The sequence below is a fragment of the Musa acuminata genome, chromosome BXJ3-2, assembly GCF_036884655.1.
Source record: "Musa acuminata AAA Group cultivar baxijiao chromosome BXJ3-2, Cavendish_Baxijiao_AAA, whole genome shotgun sequence".
Taxonomy (NCBI): domain Eukaryota; kingdom Viridiplantae; phylum Streptophyta; class Magnoliopsida; order Zingiberales; family Musaceae; genus Musa; species Musa acuminata.
In genome coordinates, this window is record NC_088350.1 from 26,259,009 (window position 1) to 26,274,205 (window position 15,197).

At 43.6% G+C, this 15,197-nt stretch overlaps 3 protein-coding genes across 5 annotated transcripts; 2 read left to right on the plus strand and 1 right to left on the minus strand.

The window, feature by feature from the left end:
- The first annotated feature begins 2,044 nt into the window (after window positions 1-2,044).
- Window positions 2,045-4,995, plus strand: LOC135630940 (protein HOTHEAD-like). The gene is made up of 6 exons (XM_065138267.1): window positions 2,045-2,140; window positions 2,785-3,136; window positions 3,318-3,628; window positions 3,708-4,096; window positions 4,190-4,758; window positions 4,870-4,995. The coding sequence occupies exons 1-6, from the start codon at window positions 2,071-2,073 to the stop codon at window positions 4,922-4,924; spliced, it is 1,746 nt and encodes a 581-aa protein (XP_064994339.1). The 5' UTR covers window positions 2,045-2,070; the 3' UTR covers window positions 4,925-4,995.
- A 1,781-nt stretch (window positions 4,996-6,776) lies between these two features.
- LOC103976021 (zinc finger protein GAI-ASSOCIATED FACTOR 1-like) lies at window positions 6,777-9,188 on the minus strand. 2 transcript variants are annotated; one of them, XM_009391194.3, is made up of 4 exons: window positions 8,960-9,188; window positions 8,445-8,588; window positions 7,985-8,381; window positions 6,777-7,697 (listed from the first exon to the last, which is right to left on the minus strand). In XM_009391194.3, exons 2-4 carry the CDS (start codon window positions 8,542-8,544, stop codon window positions 7,040-7,042), a joined length of 1,155 nt encoding a protein of 384 aa, XP_009389469.2. In that variant the 5' UTR covers window positions 8,545-8,588; window positions 8,960-9,188; the 3' UTR covers window positions 6,777-7,039. The 2 variants fall into 2 exon arrangements, with proteins under 2 accessions (XP_009389469.2, XP_009389466.2); XM_009391191.3 differs by having other exon boundaries at window positions 8,874-9,188.
- Window positions 9,189-11,490: 2,302 nt separating this feature from the next.
- Window positions 11,491-14,321, plus strand: LOC135631909 (probable cytokinin riboside 5'-monophosphate phosphoribohydrolase LOGL1). 2 transcript variants are annotated; one of them, XR_010494553.1, is made up of 7 exons: window positions 11,491-11,942; window positions 12,285-12,382; window positions 12,466-12,496; window positions 13,297-13,396; window positions 13,476-13,546; window positions 13,687-13,774; window positions 13,925-14,321. XR_010494553.1 is itself a non-coding variant. In XM_065140021.1 (7 exons), the coding sequence occupies exons 1-7, from the start codon at window positions 11,832-11,834 to the stop codon at window positions 14,012-14,014; spliced, it is 645 nt and encodes a 214-aa protein (XP_064996093.1). In that variant the 5' UTR covers window positions 11,493-11,831; the 3' UTR covers window positions 14,015-14,321. The 2 variants fall into 2 exon arrangements, 1 of the variants encoding a protein (XP_064996093.1); XM_065140021.1 differs by having other exon boundaries at window positions 11,493-11,942; window positions 13,631-13,774.
- The last annotated feature ends 876 nt before the right edge of the window (window positions 14,322-15,197 follow it).

A 15,197-nucleotide genomic window follows, 5' to 3' on the forward strand; every position in this document is an offset into this window, starting at 1 on the left:
TCTACCCGACCGTCAATTTATAGAGGATGGCATTCGTCACTCCGCAGTCTGCTGTTAGTACAGATCGTGTACGGCAGATCTCGCATCCGTTTTCCATAGAGCACGCGGATCCTGTGTCTCGGTCGAGGACCAAACACAAAAGCGTTGGCTGTCGTTTGTCGGGCCCCACGACAAGTCAAGTCATCCAGGGCATTCTTTCCGGTGCTCGCTGGCTCGACCTGGACGCAGGAGATGCACCCGACCACCGGTAGTAGATACTGTTATAGTGCTGTGAAGCACAATGCAGTCACGAAATGAGACCATAAGTGAGTGTGAGATTGGCAAGACTGAGGATCAGGATGATGTACGAAAGTTTCTCTTTTTGTAATGACGGAGAGACAGTGGACTTGTTTTCTTTTTATGAGGTGGAACCAAAACAGTGCAGCAGAACCAGAAAGCTGCACTGGGACGGCCACTGCAAACATAACAAATGTATGCGATCTAAGGTGAGTGAGAAGTGGCAAGTTGCAACACGATCCATCTTCTCCAATCCACCGGAACCATGAAAACTTGGTATCTCGTTTGCCAGGGAACACGTTTCTGTCACCTCTGCCTTCTAACAAGGTTGGTGTTGGCAATTCGAGAAAAGAGTGGTTGTCGTCCACCTTTCACGTATGACAGATTAGGATGCTTGCCATCCATGGAGGAAGCTCACCGCATCGTCTTCCTCTGGGTTGGTCTCCGATGACGCACAGATCCTGTTCCGGGTCTGTCTGCACCGAAATTACCCCCAGTTGTCTTCCTACCTACTCGCTGCCCCATCGTGAACTGCCACTTTTATGCTCCCCTGCATGTGGGATTCATTAAGAGCTCACCCTCCCACTGCACAAGAAAACACAGATGAACGGGGTAGTAACTTTAAAGCTGCACCTACTGCAGCTTGCAAAGGTATGAAGGACTGTCACCCTATAACCTCACCTTCTCACTTAATACCTGGACATATGGGGGTTGTGCTCTTCCCGGCAACTACTTCAGTGGCTCGACCAGTCAAAAAGATATTGAAAACTAGTTTATTTATTTCATATTATTGTTCATTAACACATTGTTAAGCATCTCAATTTCATGAGGAAAAATCTGCTGATCAGTGGTTCAAATGAGAGACTAAGAGATAGGGTGACCTCTTACTGTATTAAAAACATTGAGGACAGTTCAGGCTGCTTTAGTTCTTTCCTTACACAAAGTCCAGACCTATTAACTGCACTGCGGAAAAGAATAGGATGGAGACGTAACTTCTGGTTGGCGAGGCAGAAACATAGATGCTGGTTTTGATTGCATTGTAAAGGTGATTATTGAAAGTGTCGGGGTGTCATAACTAGCAAGCGTTTGGTTTGATCCATAGATGCTAGTTCTTTCCTTACATAGTCCGCATCCAATGCATGATCACTTCTCCGTGTCATTATCCTGGATTAACTTAGTAAGCTTCGGTCATGGAAATTGAAGCTTGGGCACAGAACCGTTTCGCCCACGCTCGGTTGGATCAGATGCGTCTCCAGTCTCGATCATTACCTCAGATTTATAATCCAATTTCTATTTAAGAAACTAACTAAGCTTGGGCTTTTCGTAGATTCCATCTCTGAGAGGATCTATCCTTGTATCTGCCATAGAAAGTGATTGATGCGTGGTGCCTTCATGTAAACGATATGGAGTTCCTCTCTCTCGTTAGCGGCGGAAGAAACTTGTAGGATGTTAAAGAATTTGTGACAATGAACTCAAAGAGATTTCGTATGATAGTACTACGGGAAGATGGGATTGATGTTAACAGGTTGATGGTAGGGTGGTGGCTGAAGAGGAACAGTAATCAGGATTTTTATATTTGAATAATCCAGTTCGAGGTCTAGCATTCATGTCATCATTAAATGCTTTGTTTGATGATGGTTATGATCTTAAATGCATGGAAGCTGCATTCACATGGATCTCTGCTGTCTCTCCTACTTACATCCAAGGCAAAGAGAGGGCTGTTCGATCAAGTGGTAGCTATAAAATGGCGCTGCTGGTTGTAGGAAAAACTAAGCTTGGCGCTAGCTTGAAATCATGGCCTCTATGAAGCAAGAGTTTTTCCTCATGATCTTACTGCTGCTCAGCATCTTCAGATCATCGCAAGGTCTCGCTCTCTCCCTCTCTATTGTTTTATGTTTCTGAGGTTGTATCTGGAGCAACCATTTCCTGCCAAGGAGAAGGAGATGAAGCTTGTGTTGGGTTATGACGTGCAGAATGAAGCCAAAAGTTTGGGAAAGTATACCATGGGGACAGACATTGGTCATTTGCTGATGTCTAAAACATTGAATTATTCTTTTTAGGAAAATGATGTCTAGAACATGTTTTGTGCAAACTTCTACGTTTCTTGATATTGGACTTGTCAGGAACTCCTAGTTTCAATTTGGTTTTGCAGCATTCTTTAAGATGAAGTTTTCTATTTATTTTCTCTTTAGGATTTCTATAAGATCGAGTTTCCAGAGGGTCTTTGAACTCGTTAGGATCATGTCTGACAAGTATTAATCTGCATTGTTATTTCCCTACTGCTCATAGTGATCCGACCAATAAAGAGTGAAGCTCTGCTGCTAGAACAATTAGTTTGCAGAATTCAAGGAGATTTATGGAGTCATTTAGAGCTGAAACTTTGAATCCTGATACAAATGGGAGTTCCCATTGCAAGTTCCGAGTCCCATGGTGAATTCATTGTAGAGTGAGTGGGTGCAGGATTTTGCAGTCATTAATGCTGATCTGCTATTGCTCAATGGGCTTCAGGAAGGGGGTTCACGAAGCCGAGGTACCCTTACATCAAGAAAGCAAGCGGCTTCTCATCAGCACCAGGGGAAGCATACGACTACATCATAGTGGGCGGAGGCACCGCAGGGTGCCCCTTGGCTGCCACCCTCTCTCACAAGTTCAAGGTGTTGCTGCTCGAGAGAGGCGGCTCCCCCTACGGCAACCGCAACATCTCGCGTTTGCAGAACTTCCACATCTCTCTGGCTGACACCTCCCCCAGTTCTCCGGCGCAAGCTTTCATCTCCACTGATGGAGTCATCAATTCTCGAGCTCGAGTGTTGGGTGGTGGGACTTGCATCAACGCTGGCTTCTACACCAGAGCCAGCCCCAGGTATCTACTGCAAACCGAAGCTCTTCTTCTCTTTTTTGGTAGTTTCTCTTTGATGCAGAGTACTAAGTTTTGAGGTTTTCCGCTCCATCATTCATTCCTCGAGACGCTGAGCTATCATCAATATGCTCAATTGGAAAGCTTGGTGCAAGGCTCTGATTAGGTTGTTCGTATGGTTGTGCAGCTATGTGAATGCAGCAGGTTGGGATGGCCAGCTGGTGAACGAGTCGTATCCATGGGTGGAGAAGAGGATAGTCTACTGGCCCAACGTTGCACCTTGGCAGGCTGCGCTCAGGGACGGGCTGCTGGAAGCCGGCGTCTCTCCTTTTAACGGGTACACTTTTGACCATATCTACGGAACCAAGGTTGGTGGCACCATCTTCGACAGGAGAGGTTTCCGGCACACCGCCGCCGATCTGCTTGCTGCTGGGAACCCGAACAACCTCAGGGTCTTGCTTCGTGCTAGTGTACAAAAGATCGTTTTTGACACTCAAGGTGATGAACCGAAACCTGCCTCTTTCAGGAAGTATCATGCCCTCCTCTGTTCCGTCGGCTAACATGGAAGCCGTAGCAGGGCGACGGCCGAAGGCGGTAGCGGTGCAGTTCAAGGATGAGAATGGGCGGCAACATCAAGCGGTTCTCGCTGATGGGGCGGGCGGCGGCGACGTCATACTGTCCGCCGGCGCCATTGGCAGTCCTCAGTTGCTCCTCCTCAGCGGGATCGGACCCAAGCATGACCTCGAGAAGCTGCGGATTCCTGTTGTCCTCCACAACCAGCATGTCGGGAAAGGGATGTCCGATAATCCCATGAACTCCATCTTCATCCCCACTAAGAAGCCGGTGCGCCAGTCGCTCATCCAGACGGTGGGGATCACAAAGATGGGCACCTTCATCGAGGCCAGCAGCGGGTTCAGCCAATCCAGCGACAGCATCCAGTGCCACCACGGCATAATGTCCGCCGAGGTGGAGCATCTTCTTCTCTTACTCCTGCAACCATCTTTAACCAAGCTGATCGATGCCCCGTGTTCTAACCGCTTCTTGTAAGAACTGCCACAGATTGGGCAGCTCTCCGCCATCCCACCGGCGCAAAGAAGCCTGGAGGCGGCGCAGAAGTACGCCAGAAACAAGCAGAACCTGCCCCGGGAGGCATTCCGTGGGGGCTTCATACTGGAAAAGATCGACGGCCCGCTCTCCACCGGTGAATTGAGCCTCCTCGACACCGACGTGGACTGCAGCCCCTCCGTCACCTTCAACTACTTCAGCCACCCGTACGACCTGAAGAGGTGCGTGTACGGCATAAGGACGATCGAGAAGATCGTGCGGACGAAGCACATAGCCAAGCTGAGCGGCGTGGGCGAGTACCCGATGGAGGTGCTGCTGAACATGAGCGTGAAGGCGAATCTGAACTTGGTGCCGAAGCACACCAACGACACCGCGTCGATCCAGCAATTCTGCAGGGACACAGTGATCACCATTTGGCACTACCACGGAGGGTGCCATGTGGGGAAGGTGGTGGATCACGACTACCGCGTGATGGGTGTCGCCGGGCTAAGAGTGATCGACGGCTCAACATTTGTGAACTCTCCTGGCACTAATCCTCAAGCAACTGTGATGATGATGGGCAGGTGATTACACCACATTCCTCTTCGACGCTTCAAGATTAGAATCCAAATAGATGAGTGAAGGTGGGGTTTCATTGATCACTCGCTAAACTGATGGCTTTTGTCTATGCTCAGATACATGGGAGTGAAGATACTGAGGGAAAGACTGGGAAGAGCAGCTGAAGTATAGAGAGGAGGAAATGCATGGCTCAGATACAGGGAAGAATGATTGTAATGTTCGTTGATCCAACGTTTCCGTTTGCTCATATGTAGATCGGGTTGTGAATTGAGTGTAAATTGAATGATATATCCTTCTCGTTGAGCTGTTCCAGTGCATCATCATCCGGCCACTGCTTCGCCATCTAAATGCCATGACTTGCAGCAATCTGATGCAGTTCTGATTGGTAGAAGCTGGTGCAGAAAAATAGCATAATATACATAATAAAACAAAATCCATATAATATATGTGTCAAAAATCAATTTGGCCTTTGCATTAAAGAATTTTCATCCCTAAAAAAGCTAAAACTCTTCACTGAAATCCTTACAATAAAGACTGATTCACACTAAAGAATGCACTTCAGCAGTCATATCTTGAATCTGTTCTTTTGAAACTAATTCCGTGAAGGAATACAATCGAGTTCTTAAGGAACTTTCAGGGACTCACTTGTCCTGTTGAATCAAAATTAGACAGAAACTACTAAAATGGAAGTCACTTATATGATCTTTCTCTCTTGAGTTGTGGAGATGAGAGATGGAATTGCAGATCTAGTGAAGCTTGATATGATAAGAAAATGATATTGTAACATCCCATTAGTCTCACATCGGTAGTGGACAATGTGTATGATTAGTTTATATGGGCCTGATGAGTATATTACGTTAACTCCCGCTTAAGCATTTTGGTCCGTGGTTGAAGGACCAAAATGAAGTTATTGGCCAGTTGGCTCATCAGACTCGGGTCATGACATTTGGTATCAGAGCCGACCTAGCATTTTGGCAAAGTGAGAGGGCTCGAGTAGGAAAGGGCTACCCGTGGATGGAGTCGAGAACTCATCACAACGTGGAGCCACCACTGAGTTAAAACCTCACATGCACTGTGCTAGAGTTCGATCTGGATTATGTTGGGCCTTGACGATGACATCAAGCTGAGTTGGGGATATTGTAATATCCCATTAGTGCCACGTCGGAAGTGAAAAATGTGTATGATTAGTATCAACTTCCCTTATGCGATTGTTGTGGTATTTGATTGATAAAATACTGTTCAACATTCTCACAAGAAAATGAAAGAAGATTTAAATGAATTTATGAAGACTCGATACACATGAAGCCTATGCCTTATGTGCACTAATTACTATTATGTGGTATATCAAATGAGTATGTGCATGCAGAGCTGCACCGATTTAAAGAGGTCACCTAAAAATACAGGTCCGAAAAGAAGCCTCGTTTGAACTGCACACAGCAAGTGTCGGTAATGTGCGGTAGGAGGAGATGTTGAAGCTTGGTTTCGGATCCATTACTACCGGACGCTTGGGGTTTCTGCCATGGTGAGTTTTTGGGATTCCCTTCACAGGAGTCGTCCCCTCCTCTCACACCCATGAGGGAAGCTTCTCGGAATCCACTCCTGGAGGTGTCAGAAGAGGCTGTGGAGGTGGAGACGAACAAATATGGAATGCTCGCCAAGGCCAAAGGAATCCAAGGCTGCTCCTCCACCTACTCATCAAGGCACCTACTGGTCCTTCCTACTAAGAGCTGTTGCTATGCTATTTTGCCGAAGCAATTCGAGGAAACATATCTTCTGTTTATGCAACTCTTTTACCTGATTACACCAGCCAATATTCTTGCAAGAAGAGGAAGAAATTTTCCTATACCCATCTTTTGAGTCTCATCTAAACAAATGTAAAACCTTTTAATGGTTCAACAGTTCACTAGTAACATAAGTTTATGACAGATGATTTACCTGAGAAGGAAAGGATGTTGGCTTATCTTAGTATTAGAATGTGGAAACTAATCCTATCTCTCTCATATGCACAATGGGATATCTAATAAAAGAGAGAACAAAACCGTATGATTACAGTGGACAGTACAAAACTAGATTTGAGGGAAACGGAATATCCTTCCTGTAAGTAGAGACGTAGAAAGAGAACAAAAGAAATAAAACATTTATCTATCATTGTCACCCAGAGAGAGAGAGAGAGAGAGAGTAATGTGGGGAATCCTCATAGGATGACGGAGTCTGGGTTAAGTCTCTTGTACTCAAGAAGTCTCTCGGCAACCGGACGCCTCTCCGCTACGCCCTCCTCTTCCTTCCTCACTGAGGTTTTCCTTCGGAGAACCCGGCAATATCCGCCGGCGGCGGAGGAGGACATGCCATCTCGTGGAGCAAAGCACTATGGGTTTTTACTCCATGTAATGGAGCACCACCACTGCACCATCCAAGGCTGAAACCGGTAGCACTAGATGTATGAGCTGCCATCTGATCGATGTGTCGAGGTCTAGCCGTGACTGCACCCATCTGAGCTTCCTTTTGGAGCAATGCGGTGGCTGACAAGAAAGGAAAGGTCGTAGAGGTTCGATATGACGCAGGTAAAGAAGATTGGCCCTCACGTTGGAACTCAGATTCTAGCATTGTGGCGTAGATGGAGGACAAGGGATCCATTTGACTTTGGGACGTTGAGGCAGCTGGTGGTGGCTCAGGTCCTTGACAAGCCGCCCATGGTGATGAGATCTCCTGTTTCATGGTAACGTAGGTACCATGAGATCTCCTAATGTCGGCGTGTCGGGATCTCAACCCGTCGGGGAACTGAGGCTGCATGGTGGTGCTCTGACCAGCCGCGAGTTCATGGGATGACAAGGGTTGAGAGTACAAGTGTTGATGGTGGTCAGCCACAGGGTTTGCTTGGGTAACTCTTGCACTTTCTTCTGCCAGAGCATCACAAAATGCTCTGTGGGTGATAAAGCTGTCCCTTCTGCAACACCCAACAGTATATATCAGCATATGCGGCAACCATGGATGTATGAGAGAATAAGGTGGAAAGCAATCCTGTGCTTCCCCTTCAAATTATATTCCATTTCGTCCTTCCCTTTGTACCTCCATGTGCTGGGCCAGAAAGCTCCTGTTGTTTCCTTCTACATTTAGCTAGCTCTGCTCTCTCACTACCGTTGAATCGATGATGGGTTTCGATGAACAGTTTGCATCTTGTGAACCTATGTAATGCTTTTACATCAGAAACAGCACTTGAGTAGTTGGCATTACCTTGAGAAGAGGGTTCCACAGTCACATCTGTATTCCCTCGTGCCACAGATCTTGCTGTGGGCTCTCCAGTCTGAATGAACAGCGTATTTCTTGGAGCACTTCTCGCATTTCCACTTCTTCTCGCCGTGCTTCCGGGAGAAATGCTTCTTGATCCCAGTGAGGTCTCCGAGTGCTCTGGAGGGGTCGTGGTGCACGCACGACGCATCCGGACAAATGTACACCTTCTTCCTCACCTGCTTGTTCGTCCTCTGCTTCAGTTTCCATGGTAGGTTGTGGCCCCTCCTGTGCAGCTGGAGATTCTGGTCCCTTTGAAACCCTTTGTTGCAGATCTCGCACACGAACCGGTTGGTTGCCATCAGTGTGTTGGGCGACAGCGCTATCACTTCCGCATCCGGGTCTGAACTCCAAATCGTAAGGAAACAGAAGACAAACTCCATTTAGATTACATCAGAGCACAGACCTGGGTTTCCTGGGAGGCCCCTTTTTCTCTTAGCTGGGACCGGATTCTGTGAGGAGGCAGAAGTAGTGGGATTGGACATGTTCTCCTCCACCTTCATCATTGTACTGCTTGCAACTTCAAGCCCGGCTTTGTTTTCCTCCTCCTCTGGTATAGAAAGGGGTGGAATTTAAGCCCAGCTCATGACTTAGGTAACAAAAGATAGCATCGAGAAGACAAGTGCAAGAACTCGGAAAACAGTAAAACAGTAGATAGAATTCACAATCAGACACCAGATCTATTGTTCCTCCTCCTCCCATCTACCCACAGAAGAACAACAGGCAAAAATTAAGATTTCTGGATCCAGAAAAAACCAGAGAAAGAGCGCTTATTGCAGCTGACATATGAAACCGCATCGAAACGAAAAGAGAAGCACGAAAAAGTTTCTTATACCTCAATCAGCTCTACATACTGCGAAGCCGAAAAAGAGGGACATAACAACAAAGGCGATACTTGATAAGGCAGTGCTAAGAATTAACTGATGCGAGGAACTGATGAGCCCCCAGTCGAGAGGAAAATGGTGGGCGGGGTGGACGTGCAGATGGATAGACGGTGTGTGACCGTGGACGAGGGCAGCAAAATCAAGCGTGCAATCGTTCATCCATTGAATGCCTGCACACATTACGATGCTTCTATGACGTTCCACTTCCCGTCTTTTTCTTAGTTCCCTGCTTATTATTATATATTCTCCCTCCCTCTCTCTCTCTCTCTCTTTCTCTCTCTCTATAATTATCACTACATCTTTTCCGCCCTTCAGCTTCTCATTTCTGCGTTAGCATGATTAATTCATTGATTGAATTCAGGCAGACATGTCCCTCTCTATCCTTGCCTTTCTCTTTTCCAGAATATGTTATGGTGTCCCACCATTTGAATCATCTTGTTTCTTTCATCAGTCGCGTTCTACTGCATGCCTAATTTCTTGATCGAGTTATCAGCTCAAAGGCCATAATCCTCCACCAAAGACGACCAACAAATCCACGGGTAAAGTCATATTATTCAGTCACAGCATATGATCGTTCTCTAAAACCCCAGCAACATTAGATCCAAAAAGAATAAAGAGATGGAAACACACCCAAAACGAATGCTCGCATATATCCATGCAACATCCCAGTGAGTTGATCGATGCACTTCGTTTCTCGGAGCTGACTCACGCTGGGCCGGATCAGGTCGAGCTTGCGACTGGGGGCTGGATCGTCCATTAATCCACGTTGTGCACGGCAGAGTCATCTCAGTCATCAAGGAGAAAGTGTGAAGCTCGATCGATCTTCGCTGAAGCTGAGAGGCGTGAAAGAGGACGCGGAAAGGCTCCAAGGTGAGACGACCGCAACAAAAGGCTGAGAGACTTTTGTAGAGTGACTCGATCAGATGATCGATGACTTGCAAGACATCATTTTCTGTAAGAAACTTTCCGATTGTTTTAGGTGGAAGCGTGGTTGCTCCAATGGTTATGATTGACATGAGGAGCAACCGCATCATTACAAGTCTGACGACCTCACTCGACTAGGAGATGCAAAAGCAGCACTCCTGCATCACCCATCATAATGCGGCTTTCCTGCACCGAGATGACGCCTTAAGGCGACCCTCTTTATTGTCTACGTGTTGTCTGACGGTAAGCGTTCAAAAAGATGAAGCGTTTAGTATCTTCCTCAATTGTCCATTTGGAAGAGGCCCATAACACGTCGTTACTTGTTGCAAAATTACAACCATGACCCTTCAATTTCAGTGTACTTTTTACCCTCTAAATTTAAGCTTAGAATTTAGGTGATTTATATTTTTTAACTCAATTTACCAAATATTAGCCATGATAGAAAGTGATAAAATTGAGTCCTTTGATGTTATTTTAATAGAAGAAATATGTGAAACATCTTACTTAATGTTTGAATATATATAGCAAAATTTTTATTTAGTCATCATGTTCAAAATATATCTGAAGATTAATGATATATTATCTCCTATAATTAACTATATTTAGTATCTCAATCTCTATACTTTTAAAAATTATATTATGATCATTATACTTATGAAAATGAAATATTTAATCTCGTTTCTCCTCACGTCGTCCAACAGAAATATCGTACATACTCAATAGTAAATCGAAATGAGGCAAAGTCAGCATACATAATAGTAAATCCTATGACATTTTTATCAGTAAAGTTGATTATGTGAGGATAAATGAGTTAAATATTTAACTTTCATAAGTATATGAATACCAATATAATTTTTTATAGTATAAGATCGAGATACTAAAGATAATTAATTATAAAAAATAATATATAATTAGCCCTATATATAATGAGGTTTTGAATTATCATATTTGTTACGAGTAGGTCTAATATATCATCCAATATTTTAGATATAAAGAAAAATTTAAGCATAAATAAAAAATATTAAATCCTTTTTTATTTTATATTCTCCCAGATATGTCAAAAATTATTATCAACTTTAAAATATATTTTATTATTTTTATTATAATATATTTTTTGGTTTACGGTATCGATAATAGTTTGATCAAGTTAAAAGTCTTATAAGTATATTGTATTAAGATTGGAGTTATATTACCAAAGCTTGAAACTTTGATTCTAATACATTCTTTTTTTTTTTTTTGGGTTCACTTGTCATATTACCAAAGCTTCATAAATCTTTAATTGCAATCTAATTATTTTGCATAATCAAAATGAAATTTGTATCCAAGCTTATTAATTAATGCATTCTCATTTTTCGCTCTTTTTCCATGTTAGCAGGACAGTGAGATTTCTTACTCTTTCTTCGCCTCCATCATTGAGGTCATAACGTTGCAGACATCAGAACTTGGTCTCTTAAAGGAAATTGTACTGTATCAAACCTTGCAGTGCACGCTCTCGATCGAACGGATAGCGTTAACCAATCTGTCACTGGTGATTGTCCATTGTGCACATCCCACGGCGCAAAAGGTGGTGCTTTTTTTCCTCTCTCTGACTCTATCATCTCTTTTGGGTCAGTGAGATCAAAGTCCCAACTTTTGTACCATCTATGTGGAGGGATTGGCCACGGCAGGCGCGCAGCAGCGTGCGAGAGCCTTCGAACTTTTCTGGACGGGTGTTCCCTTCGAGACCTTTGTCTTGTTTTCCTGCTCTGAGGAAAGAGGAAGGACAGGAAGAATAAAGTAAATGGAGCGACAAAGATGGTAAAGGTGGGAGAGGGATGTTGCGCCTTTTCTAGTGCTTTGGGGTAGAAAAGGAGGAGCACGATAGGATTCCTGATACCTGTAGATTCAAAGGGAGAAAACAGAGAAGAAGACATTCGGATTTGGATTCCTGGCTCTATCCATCTTTGGTTCTTCTGTCTCTTGTGAGATCGGGAAGGAGAAGAGCGATGGGCGACGAGACCTCGAGCAAGTTCAAGCGGATTTGCGTCTTCTGCGGCAGCAACTCTGGCAACCGAACCGTGTTTAGAGAGGCAGCTCTTGATCTGGGCCACGAACTGGTACGCCCCGCTGATCCTTCTCCATCCAAGCGTTAAAAAATCATATCTCGAGGACTCAAAGGTTCGATTTTTAAAGAGCATTCGAGGGCCGATGTAGAAGATTGCAAAGATGTTCTTTCTTGATCGATAGGCCTTTGCCTTTCCTATTGCATCTCATATTGAAAAGATTCAGTCTTGGAAAACTTGTTTTGCTTGAAAACTTTATGTTGGAGTTATTAAAGCAGATGCAATGTAATTCACCGATGCTTGTTCCTTTTACCCCTGCAAAAGGTTGGAAAATCATTTTTCTTTCTGAATCGTTTGTTATGTAATCTGTCGTGCTGCTTGTTTGATGGGTTGTAGGTGAAGAGAAGAATCGATTTAGTTTATGGTGGTGGGAGCGTCGGATTGATGGGTTTGATCTCGCAGACAGTTTATGATGGAGGTTGCCATGTCCTTGGGTAAGCTTTAGCATTTCTGGCTGTGTTAATAGTTCTTCCAATACTTTTGCTTATGATCTCAATTTACTTCTGAATGGGTGCAGGGTCATTCCTAAAGCTTTGGTGCCCCTTGAGGTTTTTGTTTGACCTTTAATCCTTTTACCTCTCTGTTGTTCTTGTTTATTTGTAGATGTCCTGTGTTTATGTACTTCTTCTTTTCAGAAACCTCTGTGCTTTGTTAGGTCTAACAGTTGCTGTGTTTTTACTGCTTGTCATGTGGACTCTACAGTCAATTTTATTTGGATGGTTCTCATAAATTTTTTATCCAATTCCATAGCTACTTATTTGGTCCTTCAGACTAGTATAAACTTCCAATGAATTAATGCGAAAGCAAGCACCTATTTATCTCAATGATGGGCATTCTTAGTTACAGGGGATGGATTATCATGTAATCATTATATAAATTGTTTGGATTCCAGGAGGGTCTCGGTAATAGATCGGTCGTTGAGGTCTAAATTTACAGTTCCTATCTTTATATTGACATCAACAAACACATTTTGTTATTTTTGAGCCCATAATTTTAATTGGTTTTTGCACTTATGAACTTTAAATTCTGCCTGGTAAATTTTTTCTACATGATGTTACTCTCTCTCACTCTCTCTCTCAGATTCACAGACAAACTTTAATTTACCTGATAAAATTTCACACTCACTCTGACCGTATTTGACTAAGTTTACCATCTCTAAGAATTTCATATGAGAGAAAAAGTGTAAAATTGCTGCAGGCATCTTCTGATATACTGATTAGGAAAGTTATGAATTCTCAATTCAAATTCCAGATGAATTTTCTGCTACATAGAAATAATTGTGACATTATAAGAGAGAAAGATTCCACTGGTCCAGTTCTATACTCTTTGGAATTACTCTTACTCTCAGATATCTGGTGAAACCGTGGGTGAAGTGAAAATTGTTTCAGACATGCATGAGCGAAAAGCTGAGATGGCTCGACAAGCTGATGCATTTATCGCACTTCCTGGTATATGATTAATAGGCTCTTCCTGGTATAAATTAGTAACCAAGTGCAACCATGCTCAGGAGTTCCTCGTATATTGTAGGAGGATTTGGAACAATGGAAGAGGTGCTGGAGATGATAACATGGTCGCAACTTGGAATTCATGACAAACCAGTGTGTAAAATTTCTTTGCAAAGGATGCTACCAGTTAAAAAAAAATAGTATATATAAGCAATGATGCAGTTTTTGTATGCTCAGGTCGGCCTGCTAAATGTTGATGGTTACTACAATTCTTTGTTTGCACTATTTGATAGTGGCGTGGAAGAAGGTTTTATAAAGCCGGCTTGTAGACATATAGTTCTTTCTGCTTCCAACGCAAACGAATTGCTTGAGAAAATGGAGGTCGACTGCCTATCTGATTCTTAATCTTGCTTTCTAGTTCTAACTTCATTCTATGCTGATGTTTAGCAGTTGATCTTTTTCGGCACTTAATTGTCTTTATGACTATGAGTAGGCAAAATTTAATACTGTTTTTTTCATTTGATATTGCAGCTATACACTCCTTTGCACAAAGAAGTTGCTCCGAAACAGAGCTGGGAGATTGCCCATCTAGGTTATTCCAAAGCACCAAGCTCGCCCTGATAATTCTTTCTCGAAAATTTCAGTTCCATGTGATTCTTTGCTTGATGGATCGCAAATGAGAAACATCATGGCTCTGGTAGCTATTCACTAAGGTACTACTCTCAGTTGACTTCTTAATAAAAGTTGATATCTTCCTACTGTGAATCAAGATTCTTCACTCGCTCACCAAGAGTCATATGTGGAGAAGATTCAAGTGTATTGTGTCTGATGTAAGATGAACCTTTTCGGTATGCACATTTTGTGGAATAATATAGATTGAAGAGGGGAGAGACAAAAGTCTCTTCACTTGGTTCCTCTTTTTATGTCATATTGACTTGTCAGCTCTTTGAAAGAATGAGGCACATCAACCTGTGATGATCTCTAGAATTCTTTTCTTGAATCTGCTGGATAAGCATAAGCAGATGAGGCCATTTTAGGACCCTAGGAGGTCCTTCATTTTACTTTTGGGAAGATCCTACTGGGAAATCAGCTGTTCCTGCACAAGTCACTGCCTGCACCTGCACATGGAGTCTTCAGAGGGAAATCTTCTGATATACTGATATATATATATATATATATATATATATATATATATATATATATATAGAGAGAGAGAGAGAGAGAGAGAGAGAGAGGCTTTATGTGGATCTTCTGGTTGCATCGGACATATTGTCATTCAAGGTGCATGCAGGTGGGGGCTGTGAATGCCTCCTGGGGTGAGCATATGAAGAAAAGTGGAAGTGTGAGCTTTCGGTGCTCCCCTGTGACTTCCCGTTCACCTCCTCAGCCATTATAGCCTGTGCGTCTGTGACCTCTGCAGATCTGGAGAGGTCGGCTGAGGAGTGGTACCATCAGAGACCATGAATCCATGGAAGCTGCTGGCTTTGCTGTTGGGACCCCCTCCTACTATAATCCAAAAGCTAAACAGCATATATAAACAAAAACTTATATCTGCACAATTCCTGATGATGTCTGTGGCCATTGCTTTTGTCGTCATCAACATGATCAGCTCATCTCAGCCAAGACTTATTCTTTTTCCTTGCATCTCCATGGATCAGGGGGAAAGTTATTGGCAGAGGAGCTCACGGTCATCGTTTGACATGGCCTTGTGTTCTTCCACACCACAGCCTCACTCTCTAATCACCATTTGGCTTCGTCGGCGCAGAACAGACCAGTTGCGGTAAAAGAGAGACCTTTGCATGCC

Bases quoted from the DNA above. Each gene is read 5' to 3' on its own strand.
- LOC103976021 (XM_009391194.3), bottom strand. From the start codon at position 8,544: ATGATGAAGGTGGAGGAGAACATGTCCAATCCCACTACTTCTGCCTCC. The intron at 8,382-8,444 runs GTCTGTGCTCTG...TTTGGAGTTCAG, and splicing joins GGGCCTCCCAGGAAACCCAG to ACCCGGATGCGGAAGTGATA. The intron at 7,698-7,984 runs GTAATGCCAACT...TGGGTGTTGCAG, and splicing joins TGTGGAACCCTCTTCTCAAG to AAGGGACAGCTTTATCACCC.
- LOC135631909 (XM_065140021.1), top strand. From the start codon at position 11,832: ATGGGCGACGAGACCTCGAGCAAGTTCAAGCGGATTTGCGTCTTCTGC. The intron at 11,943-12,284 runs GTACGCCCCGCT...GATGGGTTGTAG, and splicing joins TTGATCTGGGCCACGAACTG to GTGAAGAGAAGAATCGATTT. The intron at 13,397-13,475 runs GTATATGATTAA...CGTATATTGTAG, and splicing joins TGCATTTATCGCACTTCCTG to GAGGATTTGGAACAATGGAA.
- LOC135630940 (XM_065138267.1), top strand. From the start codon at position 2,071: ATGGCCTCTATGAAGCAAGAGTTTTTCCTCATGATCTTACTGCTGCTC. The intron at 2,141-2,784 runs GTCTCGCTCTCT...AATGGGCTTCAG, and splicing joins CATCTTCAGATCATCGCAAG to GAAGGGGGTTCACGAAGCCG. The intron at 3,137-3,317 runs GTATCTACTGCA...ATGGTTGTGCAG, and splicing joins TACACCAGAGCCAGCCCCAG to CTATGTGAATGCAGCAGGTT.